The sequence below is a fragment of the Hyperoodon ampullatus genome, assembly GCF_949752795.1.
Source record: "Hyperoodon ampullatus genome assembly, chromosome: 3".
Lineage (NCBI taxonomy): Eukaryota > Metazoa > Chordata > Mammalia > Artiodactyla > Ziphiidae > Hyperoodon > Hyperoodon ampullatus.
In genome coordinates this window covers 84,287,866-84,304,195 of record NC_136916.1, presented here as the reverse complement: position 1 = coordinate 84,304,195, position 16,330 = coordinate 84,287,866, and the positions used below count along the sequence as shown (strand labels likewise).

The 16,330-nt window shown below is 36.8% G+C and overlaps 1 protein-coding gene across 1 annotated transcript in view; it reads right to left on the bottom strand.

Annotated features, from left to right (window-relative positions):
* LOC307051000 (ankyrin repeat domain-containing protein 26-like) overlaps positions 1-14,480 on the bottom strand; it is a 94,710-nt gene extending 80,230 nt beyond the window's left edge. Inside the window, exons 1-3 of the mRNA XM_079701314.1 lie at positions 14,441-14,480; positions 11,431-11,459; positions 11,266-11,338 (exon numbers count right to left, since the gene is read on the bottom strand). Coding sequence (XP_079557440.1) covers positions 11,266-11,293 — 28 coding nt within the window. The 5' untranslated portion in view covers positions 11,294-11,338; positions 11,431-11,459; positions 14,441-14,480. The remainder of the gene's footprint in view (positions 1-11,265; positions 11,339-11,430; positions 11,460-14,440) is intronic.
* Positions 14,481-16,330: the final 1,850 nt, after the last annotated feature.

Here is a 16,330-nt window from a genome sequence, read left to right as displayed (position 1 = left end):
GGACAAACAGTTGTATTGCAGCATTAACTACTTATTATTTATAAACTGCACTTTTGCTTTCCTCATTTTATACATAGCTGGTTTGGTAATCAATCACCATGACCATCTCTATTAAATGCCGCTGAGCTTTCAGCATCATGGTATTAAGTAAGGTCATGAGAGACAAATGATAATTCAGGTTATTAATGTAAGTGTTTCAAAACTGTGTCTGAATTTTCTCTTTGTTTTTCAATTGTCTGGGTGTACCTGTTGCCTGAAAATGATCGACGGAACAAAACTAGAGCTCAGCTTCTTGCTCAGATGGACGTCAGTATGGGAGGAAGAGTGGCAGAGGAACTTATATTTGGAGCTGATCATATTACAACAGGTTGGCTGTAAAGAATAGCTTTGGTTCAAATTGTGTTTGTTGGTTTAAAGATTTTTTTTAACTTGAGTTTTATGTATATTTCAAATTTTCAGGTGCTTCCAGTGATTTTGATAATGCAACCCAAATAGCAAAGCAGATGGTCACCAAATTTGGAATGAGTGAAAAGGTAATGGCTAATTTTAATCCTTCCTCATGTATCAAATGTTGATGTGCCAAGTGTCTCTTTGTGAGAGAGGATTCTCATTATAAATTGATAGATTTTCCCCTGTCTCATTCCAAATGGATTTAACAAAGCTGACTCTAAACTAAATGTCATTTTCTGAGAAATGTAACATACTCTTTCCATTCCAGCTGCTCAAACAGTACGAGTTATTACTTCATGAATTAACCAAATGATAATATAAATTCTTTAGCTTTTTTTATTCATATGACATCGAAGACCTACTTGTTGAGCTTGCTTACTTTGCCCTTTCCACATACTTCACGTTCCTACATTATCACTGTGGCTCCATAAAGCAATTCCAGTACTCTGTGAATTGTGGATTTCTGGACTAGAATAGCTGCTAAGGTTTTCTAAGAAGGTACTCAGAACGATACTTAGGATTTGAAATTTTCCCTCTTGCTCACACTTTTTAGTATTATACTTTCAGGAGAATAATGAAGTTTTTTTGCCCTCAAGGGCATTTTTATATTGTATTTTTTCCTTGCCCCCATGATATTTATTTTCTTATGTATAGGATAGTACTTCCTCTGTTACATACATTAGTGTTGGAGGTTTTTCTGTTGGATTTCTTTCTTTTCATTGATTTTAGCTTGGAGTTATGACCTACAGTGATACAGGGAAACTGAGTCCAGAAACTCAATCTGCTATTGAACAGGAAACCAGAATCCTTCTGAGGGCAATGATCTTTTATAAAATGTTTATTTATCTATTTAGTCAAAATGTGCCTAAATATTTGGGTGCTTGCAAAAAAACTAAAGTTCCTCTGTTTTATAAAGTTAATAGGTGCACCGTTGCTGCCGTGATTAACTATGTCATAGACTGGATCTTTGACATAGACTGGAACCCCTGATCATAGACTGGATCTTTATTTTATTCTGGCCATAGGCTAAGAACAATTTATATATATATATATACATATATATATATATATATATATATACACATATATGTATATATATATTTTTTTTAAATAAATTTATTTATTTTATTTTTGGCTGCATTGGGTCTTTGTTGCTGCATGTGGGCTTTCTCTGGTTGCAGCGAGCAGGGGCTGCTCTTCGTTGCGGTGGCTTCTCTTGTTGCTGAGCATGGGCTCTAGGGCACGGGCTTCAGTGGCTGTAGTGCGGGGCTTCAGTGGTGGTGGCACACGGGCTTAGTTGCTTCGCGGCTTGTGGGATCTTCCAGGACCAGGGATTGAACCCGTGTCCCCTGCATTGGCAGGCGGATTCTTAACCACTGTGCCACTAGGGAAGCCCAGAACAATTTACATTGTGATTTAAATATTCGGTCCTTCTTTAGCTGATATATTTCTAATATTTTATGTATTTTCTTTAATTTGATTATTTTACTTGGACATGGTTATGTTCAAAATGTCTAGTAATTGTATTGTGTTTATATGACCTGTGCTTCTTGGTGTTGGTAAATTCATTTTTACATTTTCCACCCAATTTTATAAGGACAAAAATATAATTCGCTAGTAAAATATTGGCAGAAACATTGTACAGGCAAATATGACACTGCCAAAAATGAACTGTTATTACTGCCATTATTCATAAGCTGATAACCTTAATTCAGACTCACCTTTGGAAAGAGAGTTGAAGGATTTAAATGAAAAGTTCAAGGTGGGTTGCAAAAAAATCAAATGTATGGAAGTCAGGGATCACCTCTAATGATACTGTATTACAGTATTGAGAGGTGAGTGTGTTACCAAGTAAAAGAATGGAAATTATATCTTTTCTGGCCATTCTAGATTGAGCAAATTGGTGAAATCTCAAGAGGCAAAAGGAGCAAACTCCCTTTCCTTTTAGCACGTATACTGAAAAGAGAAATAGATTTCTGTGTTCACAGACCTTATTTAGAAAGCAGATGAGTACAGTGTATACTTTTATTTCTTAAGTAGCTTTTTGTTTAAGTAGTCCTCACTTATCTCTATGATAGACTTTGACGTTAAAAATGTAACATTTGAAAGTATGAAAGAGTTATCTTTAGGGAACCAAGCTTTTAAATGCATTTATCTTTCATAACTAGAAGTCAATAGATTTTATAGTTTTTTTAGGGTGCATAAAGGCTTTTTATCTCATTTAGGGTTTGTGCTTCTCCTAAGGTTTCTGCCTTTTACATATCTGCTTTGTATTTCAGGATTCGTATGAGCGAGCAAAACATATCTTGAAGACTCATGCAAAAGAGCACAAGAATCTAGCGGAAGCTTTACTGACCTATGAGACTTTGGATGTCAAAGAGATTCAGATTGTTCTTGAGGGGAAGAAATTGCATGTGAGATGATAGCTCTTGATGCATTGTTGGTTTTATTGCAAGACCATAAGTAGCACTGCAGTAGTCGTATTTTGCAACACTTTTCTCCCATTCTTGGTATCACTCAAGGGTGTGAAACACTTTGTCAGTCTTTTGTCACATTTATCTAATTTTGATTATTCTCACGATGGACACCTACTGCAAACAGCAATTTATTAAAGAAAATAAAGAACTATCAGGATTGAAAACAGCTTGTTTGAGAAATGTCGATTAGTTATTAAGTTGAAAATAAGTAATGATTTTATGGTTGGTTACAGTGCTAGATGTGAATAGAAATTGTGCCTTTAGCTCTTGGGAAGTATTTTTACTTAGGAAAATAAAATTCTTGAAGGATTGTCTTTATTTCTAGATAGTACCACTTATCTTTGATAAAGAAATGATGCTATTTGGCTATTGGTAAATCATATTTCTACATACATCAGTGGAAACTTCATTAAGATGCACTTAATTATGATCTAGATAGACCATATATAAAGCGTTTTTTTAAAAATCTAAGAGTAGAGAATTGTGAACCTACAGATACAATCGGAATTTAAATGATTATTATAAGCTTTTTAAAATGCAGCTTGCATTTTCAAGGTCTTTTTTTTTTTAACATTACTATCACTCTGAAAATGAAGTTTATTTCAGAGCAGCAGTATTTTGTTAAATAAACAAGTAACACACCTCAAATTATGAATAACTGTGTAATTATGCTTTGCGTTAAAACCAAAATAAAACCAAAAACCCAGTCCCATTCAGAGTGAACTTTTGAATTATGCTGTGTTAGAAATGGAAAGTTGTGTTTATTTTTCAGTCAGATTTTGTGCATATGAATGTGTTGTTACAGAATTTACGGATGACTTTATTTAACTCAGTAGAAAAATTATTTTAGAGCACATTGTAGTGGTTTTACAACCATACTATATTCTTGAAGTGATTTTATTAAAATTACCTACAGTTTTCTAGTAACTTGTAAGCTGTATATGGTCTTTGTTGAGGTTGGTAGAGGGAGCTTGCTACATGATATTCTTGCCCTTTATTTGGGTAATTTAAAATTTTGATGTCCTTTCAAACTTAGAGAAACAATACCAGAATAATACAAGGAATTCTCATATACCCTTGATTCAGATATACCAGTTATTTTCATTTGCCCGTTTTTTATTGCCCCTGCTTCCTTTCTGCCTTCCTCCTCTCTTCCCTCCCTCCCTCCTTCCCTCCCCTTCTCTCTGTGTTTATATATATATGAGTATACATGTCTTTGCATGGACACGTTTTCATTTGTCTTGGTAGACTTCTAGAAATTGCTGTGTGATGTGGTGAGTTTCTGTTTAACTTTTTAAGAACCTGATGAACTGTTTTGAAAGTAACTATATAATTTAATGTTCCAACTACCAGTGTATGAAGGGTCCCGTTTCTCCATATCTTGTACAGTGTTTCTTATAGTCTTGTCTTTTTGACAAAGCCAATCTAGTGGGTATGAAGTAGAATCTCATTGTGGATTTAATTTACATTTCCCTAGGACTAGTGATTTTGAACATCCTCTGCTAGGCTTTTGGTCATTTGTATATCGTCTTTGGAGAAATGTCTGTTGAAATTCTCCCTCCCCTCTTTGGGTTGTTGTCTTCTGTGTTGTAAGAGATCATATATTCTAAAGACAAGTCCTTTATCATATGGATCTTTTTTTTGTTTGTTTTTGTTTTTGGCGGTACGCGGGCCTCTCGCTGTTGTGGCCTCTCCCATTGCGGAGCACAGGCTCCGGACGTGCAGGCTCAGTGACCATGGCTCACGGGCCCAGCTGGCTGCGGCATGTGGGATCTTCCCGGACCGGGGCACGAACCCATGTCCCCTGCATCGGCAGGCGGGCTCTCAACCACTGCACCACCAGGGAAGCCCAATCTTGTTTTTTTTTTTAATCCAGTGTGAAAATCTCTGTTGTTTGAGTAGGGTGTTTAGTTCATTCATATTTAATATTTATGTAGTTGCTTTTACATCTGCCATTTGCTATTTGTTTTCTGTTTTTCTCGTATCTAAAGAGATCCCTGTGTTCCTCTTCTTCTTTTTTGGCTGCACAGCAGGGCTTGTGGGATCTTAGTTCCCCAACAGGAATTGAACCCGGGCCCTTGGCAGTGAGAGCATGGAGTTCTAACCACTGGACTAACAGGAAATTCCCTGTTCCTCCTATTGTGAGTTATGTCTTAGCAGTTGCTCTAGGGATGACAGTACGCATTTATCATTCTTAATCACAGGCTCCTTCAAAATAATACAAGTTTAATTCTGTCAAAATGTAGTAAGTTTGTTGCTTTCTTACCTACTTCTTGCCTAAATAGCAGAAAGAAGAGGAGAGGTGACCTAGAGAACCTCAGTCTCTCCACTGGGAATTGGAATAGCCTCTAATTTTAGCCACAGAAGGTTTTCCTCAACTGTATATGTTGGGATTTTGCAAAAATCCTGTTCTGATGAACCTCCAGATGAGATTGGTGGGAGGAGTGAGTGGTGTGGCTCTTACTCCTTAGCTGCCCAGAGTGATTGTCGTCTCTGAAGGGGTTATAGGGAAGTCGTGTCCATATCCCCCTCCCCGACCCCCCACCACCCCTGTACCTCCTCCTTTTAGTTTAGGGTATATTAGCAGGTTGGGCTAGAGGAATCAGCTGCTATGCGGTTGATTTTTTTTTAACCCTTTCCCTTATTTGCCTTTTACTCCTCCCCTTAATCAAAAAGCTCTGTTTAATGCAACTGTAAATCTTTATCCTCCTCCCTCCCCCTTCCTTTATATATTGAGGCTTTGGGGTAGGACAAAAGTGCACAACCCACCACCCACCTTCCCCTCTGCATTAAAATTCCTTATTTACCCCTTTTCCCCGTCACATTTCGTCCCAATCCTTTTCTGGCAAAAAGGAGCCTTTTCCTCTCTGTGACCCTAAGAGCATACTGCACAAGGGAAATCGCCCCCATCCAGATGTGGCTCCACACTTCATTTCTCTTGTCTTCTGCTGCTCTTTTCCTGGTGCTCTTTTTGTCGGTGGGATGTGGGTAATAGAACAGCCATGGGCTTTTGGGGACTTAAAGTTAAAGCTGTTTGTTTCTTCCTTTTCATTTATAAAAACACTAAACGTTCAAATTCAGAGAACCAAAAATCCCACCTTCCCACGGAACACTACTAAGGGGCATGACTTCTGCTCCATACCTTTTCTGTTTTTCTTTCTCTCTTGTTAATGCTTTTAAAAACAAATGAGTTTTTTTATATAAATAAAGTTTTTAAAGTGTGAAAAAAAAACAAACACAAAAGAATTAAGAAAATGGTCATAGGAACATACATATTGATAATTACCTTAAACATGAATGGATTAAATGCTCCAACCAAAAGACACAGGCTTGCTGAATGGATACAAACACAAGACCCATATATATGCTGTCTACAAGAGCCCCACTTCAGACCTACGGACACATACAGACTGAAAGTGAGGGGATGGAAAAAGATATTCCATGCAAATGGAAATCAAAAGAAAGCTGGAGTAACAATACTCATATCACATAAAATAGACTTTAAAATAAAGAATGTTGCAAAAGACAAGGAAGGACACTATATAATGATCAAGGGATCAATCCAAGAAGAATATATAACAATTATAAATATATATGCACCCAACATAGGACCACCTCAATATATAAGGCAACAGCTAACAGCTGTAAAAGAGGAAATCAACAGTAACACAATAATAGTGGGGGACTTTAACACCTCACTTGCACCAATGGACAGATCATCCAAAATGTAAATAAATAAGGAAACAGAAGCTTTAAATGACACAATAGGCCAGATAGATTTAATTGATATTTATAGGACATTCCATCCAAAAACAGCAGATTACACTTTCTTCTCAAGTGCGCACAGAACATTCTCCAGGATAAATCACATCTTGGGTCACAAACCAAGCCTCAGTAAATTTAAGAAAATTGAAATCATATCAAGCATCTTTTCTGACCACAACACTATGAGATTAGAAATGAATTACAGTGGAAAAACATAAAATACACAAACACATGGAGGCTAAACAGTAAATTACTAGATAACCAAGAGATCACTGAAGAAATCAAAGAGGAAATCAAAAAATACCTAGAGACAAATGACAATGAAAACACAACAATCCAAAACCTATGGGATGCAGCAAAAGCAGTCTTAAGAGGGAAGTTTATAGCTATACAAGCCGACCTCAAGAAACAAGAAAAACCTCAAATAAATAATCTAACTTTATACCTAAAGGAACTAGAGAAAGAAGAACAAACAAAACCCAAAGTTAGCAGAAGGAAAGAAAACAAAGATCAGAGCAGAAATAAATGAAATAGACACAAAGAAAACAATAGCAAAGATCAATAAAACTAAAAGCTGGTTCTTTGAGAAGATAAACAAAATTGATAAACCATTAGCCAGACTCATCAAGAAAAAGAGGGAGAGGACTCAAATCAATAAAATTAGAAATGAAAAAGGAGAAGTTACAACAGACACCGCAGAAAGACAAAGCATCTTAAGAGACTACTACAAGCAACTCTATGCCAATAAAATGGACAACCTGGAAGAAATGGACAAATTCTTAGAAAGGTATAACCTTCCAAGACTGAACCAGGAGAAACAGAAAATATGAACAGAGCAATCACAAGTAATGAAATTGAAGCTGTGATTAAAAATCTTCCAACAAACAGAAAGTCCAGGAGCAGATGGCTTCACAGGTAAATTTTATCAACCATTTAGAGGAGAGCTAACACCCATCCTTCTCAAACTCTTCCAAAAAATTGCAGAGGAAGGAGCACTCCCAAACTCATTTTACGAGGCCACCATCACCCTGATACCAAAACCAGACAAAGATACGACAAAAAAAGAAAATTACAGACCAATATCCCTGATGAATATAGATGCAAAAATCCTCAACAAAATACTAGCAAACAGAATCCAACAATGCATTAAAAGGATCATACACCATGATCAACAAGGATTTATCCCAGGGATGCAAGGATTCTTCAATATACACAAATCCATCAATGTGATACACCATATTAACAAATTGAAGAATAAAAACCATATGATCATCTCAATAGATGCAGAAAAAGCTTTCAACACCAATTTATGATAAAAACTCTCCAGAAAGTGGGCATAGAGGGAACGTACCTCAACATAATAAAGGTCATATATTACAAACCAAGAGCAAACATCATTCTCAATGGTGAAAAACTGAAAGCATTTCCTCTAAGATCAGGAACAAGACAAGGATGTCCACTCTCACCACTAATATTCAACATAGTTTTGGAAGTCCTAGCCTCAGCAATCAGAGAAGAAAAAGAAATAAAAGGAATATAAATTGCAAAAGAAGAAGTAAAACTGTCACTGTTTGCAAATGACATGATACCATACATAGAGAATCCTAAAGATGCCACCAGAAAACTACTAGAGCTAATCAAAGAATTTGGTAAAGTTGCAGGATACAAAATTAATGCACAGAAATCTCTTGCATTCCTATACACTAATGATGAAAAATATGAAAGAGAAATTAAGGAAACACTCTCATTTACCATTGCAACAAAAAGAATAAAATACCTAGGAATAAACCTACCTAGGGAGACAAAAGATCTGTATGCAGAAAAGTATAAGACACTGATGAAAGAAATTAAAGATGATACCAACAGATGGAGAGATACACCATGTTCTTGGATTGAAAGAATCAATATTGTGAAAATGACTATACTACCCAAAGCAATCTACAGATTCAATGCAATCCCTATCAAATTACCAATGGCATTTTTTATGGAACTAGAACAAAAAATCGTAAAATTTGTATGCAGACAAAAACGACCCCGAATACCCAAAGCAGTCTTGAGGGAAAAAAACGCAGCTGGAGGAATCAGACTCCCTGACGTCAGGCTATATTACAAAGCTACAGTAATCAAGACAATATGGTACTGGCAGAAAAACAGAAACATAGATCAATGGAACAAGATAGAAAGCCCAGAGGTAAACCCACACACCTATGGTCAACTAATCTATGACAAAGGAGGCAAGGATATACAATGGAGAAAAGACAGTCTCTTCAATAAGTGGTGCTGGGAAAACTGGACAGATACATGGAAAGAATGATATTAGAACACTCCCTAACACCATACACAAAAATAAACTCAAAATGGATTAGAGACCTAAATGTAAGACTGGACACTATAAATCTCTTAGAGGAAAACATAGGAAGAACCCTCTTTGACATTAATCACAGCAAGATCTTTTTTGATCCACCTCCTAGAGTAATGGAAATAAAAACAAAAATAAACAAATGGGACCTAGTGAAACTTCAAAGCTTTTGCACAGGAAAGGAAACCATAAACAACATAAAAAGACAACCCTCAGAATGGGAGAAAATATTTGCAGACAAATCAACGGACAAAGGATTAATCTCCAAAACATATAAACAGCTCATGCAGCTCAATATTAAAAAAACAAACAACCCAATCCAAAAATGGGCAGAAGACCTAGACAGACAGTTCTCCAAAGAAGACATACAGATGGCCAAGAAGCACATGAAAAGCTGTTCAACATCACTAATTATTAGAGAAATACAAATCAAAACTAGAATGAGGTATCACCTCACACCAGTTAGAATGGGCTTCATCAGAAAATGTACAAACAACAAAGGCTGGAGAGGGTATGGAGAAAAGAGAACCCTCTTGCACTGTTGGTGGGAATGTAACTGATACAGCCACTATGGAGAACAGTATGGAGGTTCCTTAAAAAACTAAAAATAGAATTACCATATGATCCAGCAATCCCACTACTGGGCATATACCCAGAGAAAACCATAATTCAAGAAGACACATGCACCCCAATGTTCACTGCAGCACTATTTACCGTAGGCAGGTCATGGAAGCAACCTAAATGCCCATCGACAGACGAATGGATAAAGAAGATGGGGTACATATATACAATGGAATATTACTCAGCCATAAAAAAGGAATGAAATTGGGTCATTTGTTGAGACGTGGATGGATCCAGAGACTGTCATACAGAGTGAAGTAAGTCAGAAAGAGAAAAACAAATATCGTATATTGACGCATATATGTGGAACCTAGAAAAATGGTACAGATGAACTGCTTTGCAGGGCAGAAATTGAGGCACAGTTGTAGAAAACAAACGTATGGACACCAAGGGGGGAAAACCACAGGGGGTTGGGGATGGTGGTGGGATGAATTGGGAGATTGGGAATGACATGTATACACTGATGTGTATAAAATTGATGACTAATAAGAACCTGCTGTATACATTAAAAAAAAGACAAATCAAAGAACAAAGCAAGAAATGTAAAAGTGAAAGTTTAAAGCCTGTTTCATCACAAGCATCCCTTTATCATTTCACATCCATGAGCTCTGTAAATGGTTTAAAAACAGTGGTTCTCAAGTGTCACCTGAGCATCCCTGGAGTCCCAAGACTCAACCGTTCAAGGGGTCCAAGAGGTCAAAACTATTTTCACAATAACAGTAAACGTTATTTCCATTCTCATTCTGTTTTAAGTGTACAGAGCAGTTTTCCAGAGACAAGATATGTGATAACATCATACTTCTAATGGCTAATAGAATGTATGATTGTGTGTGCTTGTATTTTAAATTTTTCAGTTTTATTTTCCAATACAGTAAACATCAGTAGATACAACCTACTTAAACAAAAGTTCCTTGGAATTCTCAATAATTTTTAAAAGTATAAAAGGATCCTATATCTGCATCATAAAAAATAACAAATAAATAAAAGGATCTTAAAGCCCAAAACTTTCAGAATTGCTGTTTTAAAAGATTGTGTCTATCAAATCGTCATTAAGGTATGATTACTTTCCCCCACTTTTAATAATCAAAGACCACACACACACACACACACACACACAGAGTCTGCTAATCAAAACATCTGGTTGGCTTAAGCTCATCCATGTAACACCACTAAAATGAAATAATTAAATTTGAAATACAATTGACACGTTAGCAAGTGAAGCTTTACTCTAGGTTAAGGTCAGAATTCAAATAAGCATTTTATAAAACTGGAAAAATCTTAGAATCTAATAATTGACCTCTGAGAATCCCTAAAAAGTACAGAGATTCCAAACTGAGAACTTTCGGGTATTGAAACGTACATAGAAACATCTGAGTTAAAGCTTACATTTTAAAAATATCTTTTTCTTATGCTTGTAAATATCTTTTTTTCAAAACATGGATACCAACAATAACATGTGCCTTATTTATGTCAAATCCTTCAATTAAACTTGCAAAAACAAAAGAAAAAAGAATTAGGAATATGAAGGCTGTGAGCGTTTCAAATACTTTAGTGTACCTCTTTCCAGAGTGAAACTTGCACTGCAAAATTTACCTGATCTGGCTGTTTGTAAATCCTTCATTCCTACTGTTTTATTAGGAACAGAATCTTTCACTCCAACTGCAGGCTGAATGGGTTTTGAAACAAGTTGATTAATAAATAATGTACATTTGATACAATCTGTAGTTAATAACTCAAGACAAAAATATAAGTTTTTACCTTCAAGTGAGGATATTTTTCAGGAGAATCTAAAAGGCAAAAGGGACATAGAATCAATTACACGTAACTATGAAAGCCAACTATATATTCATGCAGTTAGTACTGAGCAGAATCCTCATGCTTGGCCTTGGCAGTGAATACTTTAGGTTTTGGTGTTTTGTTTCTTGGGGGAAGTTAGGACTGCAACAAGACAGACATATGAATCCACTATAGATACTGAAGAAAAAATAGGAGTACAGGTTTAACAAAACATGCAGTTAAGATTTCAAAAGTAAGATTATGTTCCAAAAGCCTTTATAAAATAGAAAAATGCACATGTACCAATGTGAACATGCTGATTGATGAGGAGAAAAGTGATCTTTAATCAGAGGAACAAATCATGACCCCGAGAAGGTAAATGTGAAAGCTGATGGTAAAATGCAACAGCATATCTTGAATGCAATACAGCAGCATCATTTACACCATTATACTACAAGTATTTATCATGTTCTTCAATTTGTCCTGTAATTTAGGAAGTGCACAGTTGGGATGACAGTTCAGTTGAATGTATAATTCATTTCTCATCAGAGAAAGTGTTATGAACTGATCAGCTTGGATATACACTTGTAGAATAATAGTTCATAAAAATATTCATGTTTTTCCATACCCATGTGGGCTACTGGTATGCCTACATTTCTTGGATCCTCTAGTTTAGTCATCTTAAAGTTTCTCGATCCACTCATGCAAGAAGGTATAGAAGGCACATCTAAGAAATAACGTATTATAAGTTTTCAATATCGAAGCATGATTATCAAAAAGGAAAAAGTAAATTTTACTGCCACAGAATTATTAGATATTAAAAATCTTTCATATTTCAAAATCAGTGTAGTATTTACTGAAAGTAACAATTTTAGCATTTAGGGAATGAACCCTATTAATTTCTTTTGTTTCCAAAATTAGTTTGGTTCAGTATATCATGCTAATGTTTAAAAGGATTTTTGTGAAACAATTATCATCAAAAAATTAGCTATCTTAGGGACTCCCCTGGCAGTCCAGTGGTGAAGACCCCATGCTTCTACTGCAGGGGGCACTGGTTCAATCCCTGGTCGGGGAATTTAAGATCCCACATGCCAAGCCAAGCAGCCAAAAAAAAAAACCCCACAAACCTATCTTAAAAAAAAAAAAAAAAACAGCCAATGCTTCCATATTCAAATTAATCTCATTTGAATAACACATACCAACACAACATATATCTTTGATGCCTGATAGTTACAAGGAGGAGCTGGGGTTTACCTCAATTCTAGCACCCACTCCTGCTTCCAGTATTCTCTGGAGCAGCAATGACCTAACCTTGTTTCAGTGTAAATACACTGAAGTCATCTAACGAGAGTTCTCTCAAGTTTCCTCATCACCTCCACAATCACCTCCCTAACACCCTTCTTTCACCCCCTCTTTCCTTTCACTATATTCTTTCCTCTTCAAAGGTAGTCTCTGGATCTGTGGTCTTAATTCTCCCCCTTTGACATTCCTTTTATGGATCATCCCCACCACTTCTTTTTTCCTCTTTGCTTAGCAGTGGCACCTTACATCTATAAGTTCTACTTCAACGCTTTGCTACCCTCTGGCTATAAACACACTCAGAAAGAAAAACAAAATAATGCTTTTCCTTGATCCTGTTCTGTCTTGAACTATCCAGTGGCTCCTCTTCCAGATTTCTCTCAATGCAAGCCTACACCCTTGCTACTCTGAGAGCTTGTCAGAAATGCACAATCCCAGACCTGCTGCTCAGCATGTGCACTTTTCACAAGGTCCCCAGGGGACTAATTAAAATTTGAGAAACTCTGATCTATGAGTCTGCTTCTACATTCCCACAGTAAGAGTGGGAAAGCTTTGCTGTTCGTCTCTGACAAGTTTCGGTGCTGGAAGCTCACTTCAAATTTGTCTCACGTTTCAAATACTCTGCTCTTCCCTTTTCTAAAGACCTATTTTACTTTGCCCCCGTCCTCCACAGACCCCTGCTTCCTTTTCCTTCATTTACTCCCTGTAACCTCTGCCTCTCTCATTCTTTAGTCCTTCTTTCCTCTTCCTCATTTCCCGACTTTCCTTAGGTTGTAGAGTACCTTGAAACGGAACTAATAATTTAGCTCCTTAAAGGGGACTCTCAATTTAATCTGTGGCTGACACCAGATAAGATACACAGCTTCCCTCCTTTTCTCGTCTTTTTCCTCACTATGCATTTGACAGGTGATTTTCTTTTCTTTTTTTTTTTTTACATCGACAGTGTTATGTTTTTTAATAGTTTTCAGAATATAAGCTGCATAGCTTTTTAGAATAAAAAATGATATAACTTCAGGTACATGCTTTAGGACACTTGGTTAAACAACAAGCAAACTGTGTCTTTGAGGACCACCTCAAAAGGGTGGCACACTTCACAGTGTAACTTGGTAACAGACATGGAGATAGAAGATTATATCATGGCATGTTGTCTACAAAAGAACATCTGGACAGTCAGAACTTAAATAGAACACAGCACACAGTTAAGTATTCAAGCACTGCTTTTTGGCCAAATAAAAACTGCCTTAAACCTGCTGATGGATTTTTTTTTTTTTTCCTGCGGTACGCAAGCCTCTCACTGCTGTAGCCTCTCCCGTTGTGGAGCATGGGCTCCAGACGCGCAGGCTCAGCGGCCATGGCTCACGGGCCCAGCCGCTCCGGGGCATGTGGGATCTTCCCGCACCGGGACACGAACCCGTGTCCCCTGCATCGGCAGGCGGACTCTCAACCACTTCGCCACCAGGGAAGCCCTGCTGATGGATTTTTGAGAAGAAAAAAAGATGTAGCTGCTTAGTTCTTCTGATACAGCACTTCTTTTCCAGAATGAGACAGGCTCAGTTCAACTTGAAATCAGTGTGAGGAATGATTCTTCCTCTTAACCGACAGGTGATTTTCTTTGGCTATTAGAATATATCAGAATTCCCATTTTAAATCAACATGCTGTCAAATGACTTTTTCATAAAAATATAGTTCTTACCTTCTACTTGTCCATTTAATATATTTTTTCCTCTTTGACCTGCAGCTCCAGATAAATGATCAACATACTTCTCTGGAAGACTCTCAGAGATACTCTGTTAAAATTGATATTAATAATGAGTTGCATAAAGCTTTCCTAATCCCCTTCTAATAGCTGAAAATACCCTACTTTTTAAAAATTTCCTGCTTTACAAGCAATTAGATTTAAAAATAAGAGAAGCATGCATTGAAAACCCAAACATTTAAATAGAAAACTTCATATACACTCTCTAGATCAAGTCTATCTTTTATCCTCATTTGGCTACTGACTCTGTAAACTGAGCATGGAAAGCCAGAGGAATTATTTTCACAGACAAGAAATGTGCCTGACTTACAGGCACATTTCAGCAAAGAATTAACTTCAAAACACCTAACTCTACTTTACACTCCTTGTCAAAAGAAGAGAGTATTTTTAAAAAATATGTGTTTAAATAAATGCTTTAATAAGTACACTTGCTATAAATTTAAAATATTTCTAAAAACAGAAATTTTTTAGTATTAAAATAATATATACTTGGCATGAAAAGAAACCATGAAGTATGTCATGTTGAGCATAAACAGAACACTGTAGAAGCTGCTTCATTTAGGTAAACAAGGGCTTATAAGAATCTGTTATTTGATAAAATTTTTATTGATAGGAAAAATAGTTGAATAAAATAGCGAAGTAGTAAGGAAAACTTTTATGTTTAAATAATAGCAGAAAATTTAAATATAGTTATGCAACTCTTCAAAAAAGTACAGCAAGCTTTAATAAGGGAAGAATAAGAACTTTTATTTATTAATCACGTAAATGTGCCAAGCTTTTCTTATGCACATTTTATTTTCTACATACAACAACAATGATAAAAGTGATTGTAAGGACAGTTACCCCACTTCCTGTTTCCTGGTCATTCCAAGATGCGAGAGTGTAATGACGGGATCCGCTGCTCTCTCTGTCCAGAATGTCCCTCCCCTGGACCCTCACGTGATTGGCTCCTTCCCATCCTCCCCTTGGTAGCTTTTCTCACATGCAGATCTTTTCTGACTACCTAAATTCCACTCCCACTCCCATCCCCATCCTAACTACAAACTCTCTCAATGTTGTCTAACGTAACATTCTCCATTTTCTTTGCCTCTCACTGTTGTGGCCTCTCCCGTTGAGGAGCACAGGCTCCGGACGCGCAGGCTCAGCGGCCATGACTCACGAGCCCAGCCGCTCTGCGGTACGTGGGATCTTCCCGGACTGGGGAACGAACCTGTATCCCCTGCATCGGCAGGTGGACTCTCAACCACTGCGCCACCAGGGAAGCTCTCTCCATTTTCTTTACATGAAGGACTTAATAGTGACATATAAAGGATTCCTGTTTGGTTTTATGTTCCCAACACTACAGGCTAACCCCTCAATTGGTACAGTCACTGTCTAACTGCCGAGTATATAGTTGGTATTCAATAACAGGAATTTATTTAAGATCAAAACATTTAAAATGTCAAGAGGACCTCAAGTAGCAAAGCACTTGATACCTATAGGAGATCTCCGATAACAGTCTATAGAAACTTAACCTACCCCAAGCTAGAAATCCACATGCCCATTCTAATTTTCCTATTATTGCATATTACACTAAAGATGCTATGCCTATCAACAAAGCTACAATCATGCCACGAGGGCCAACACTTGGACATGTATCTTTAGTTTTTCTTTTCTTTCAAATAGTGCTCCCCAGGAGCTTATGTAGGAAATTGCTGATGAAAACATTTCAAAAGAAAATTCAGCTACTTCCTAGGTGTGTTGATACTTTCTTCTTTAGCTTCCTCAACTGTCTTGAAATCAGACATACTTGTGAAATTTACCTCCTAATAAAGGATATCCTTAATA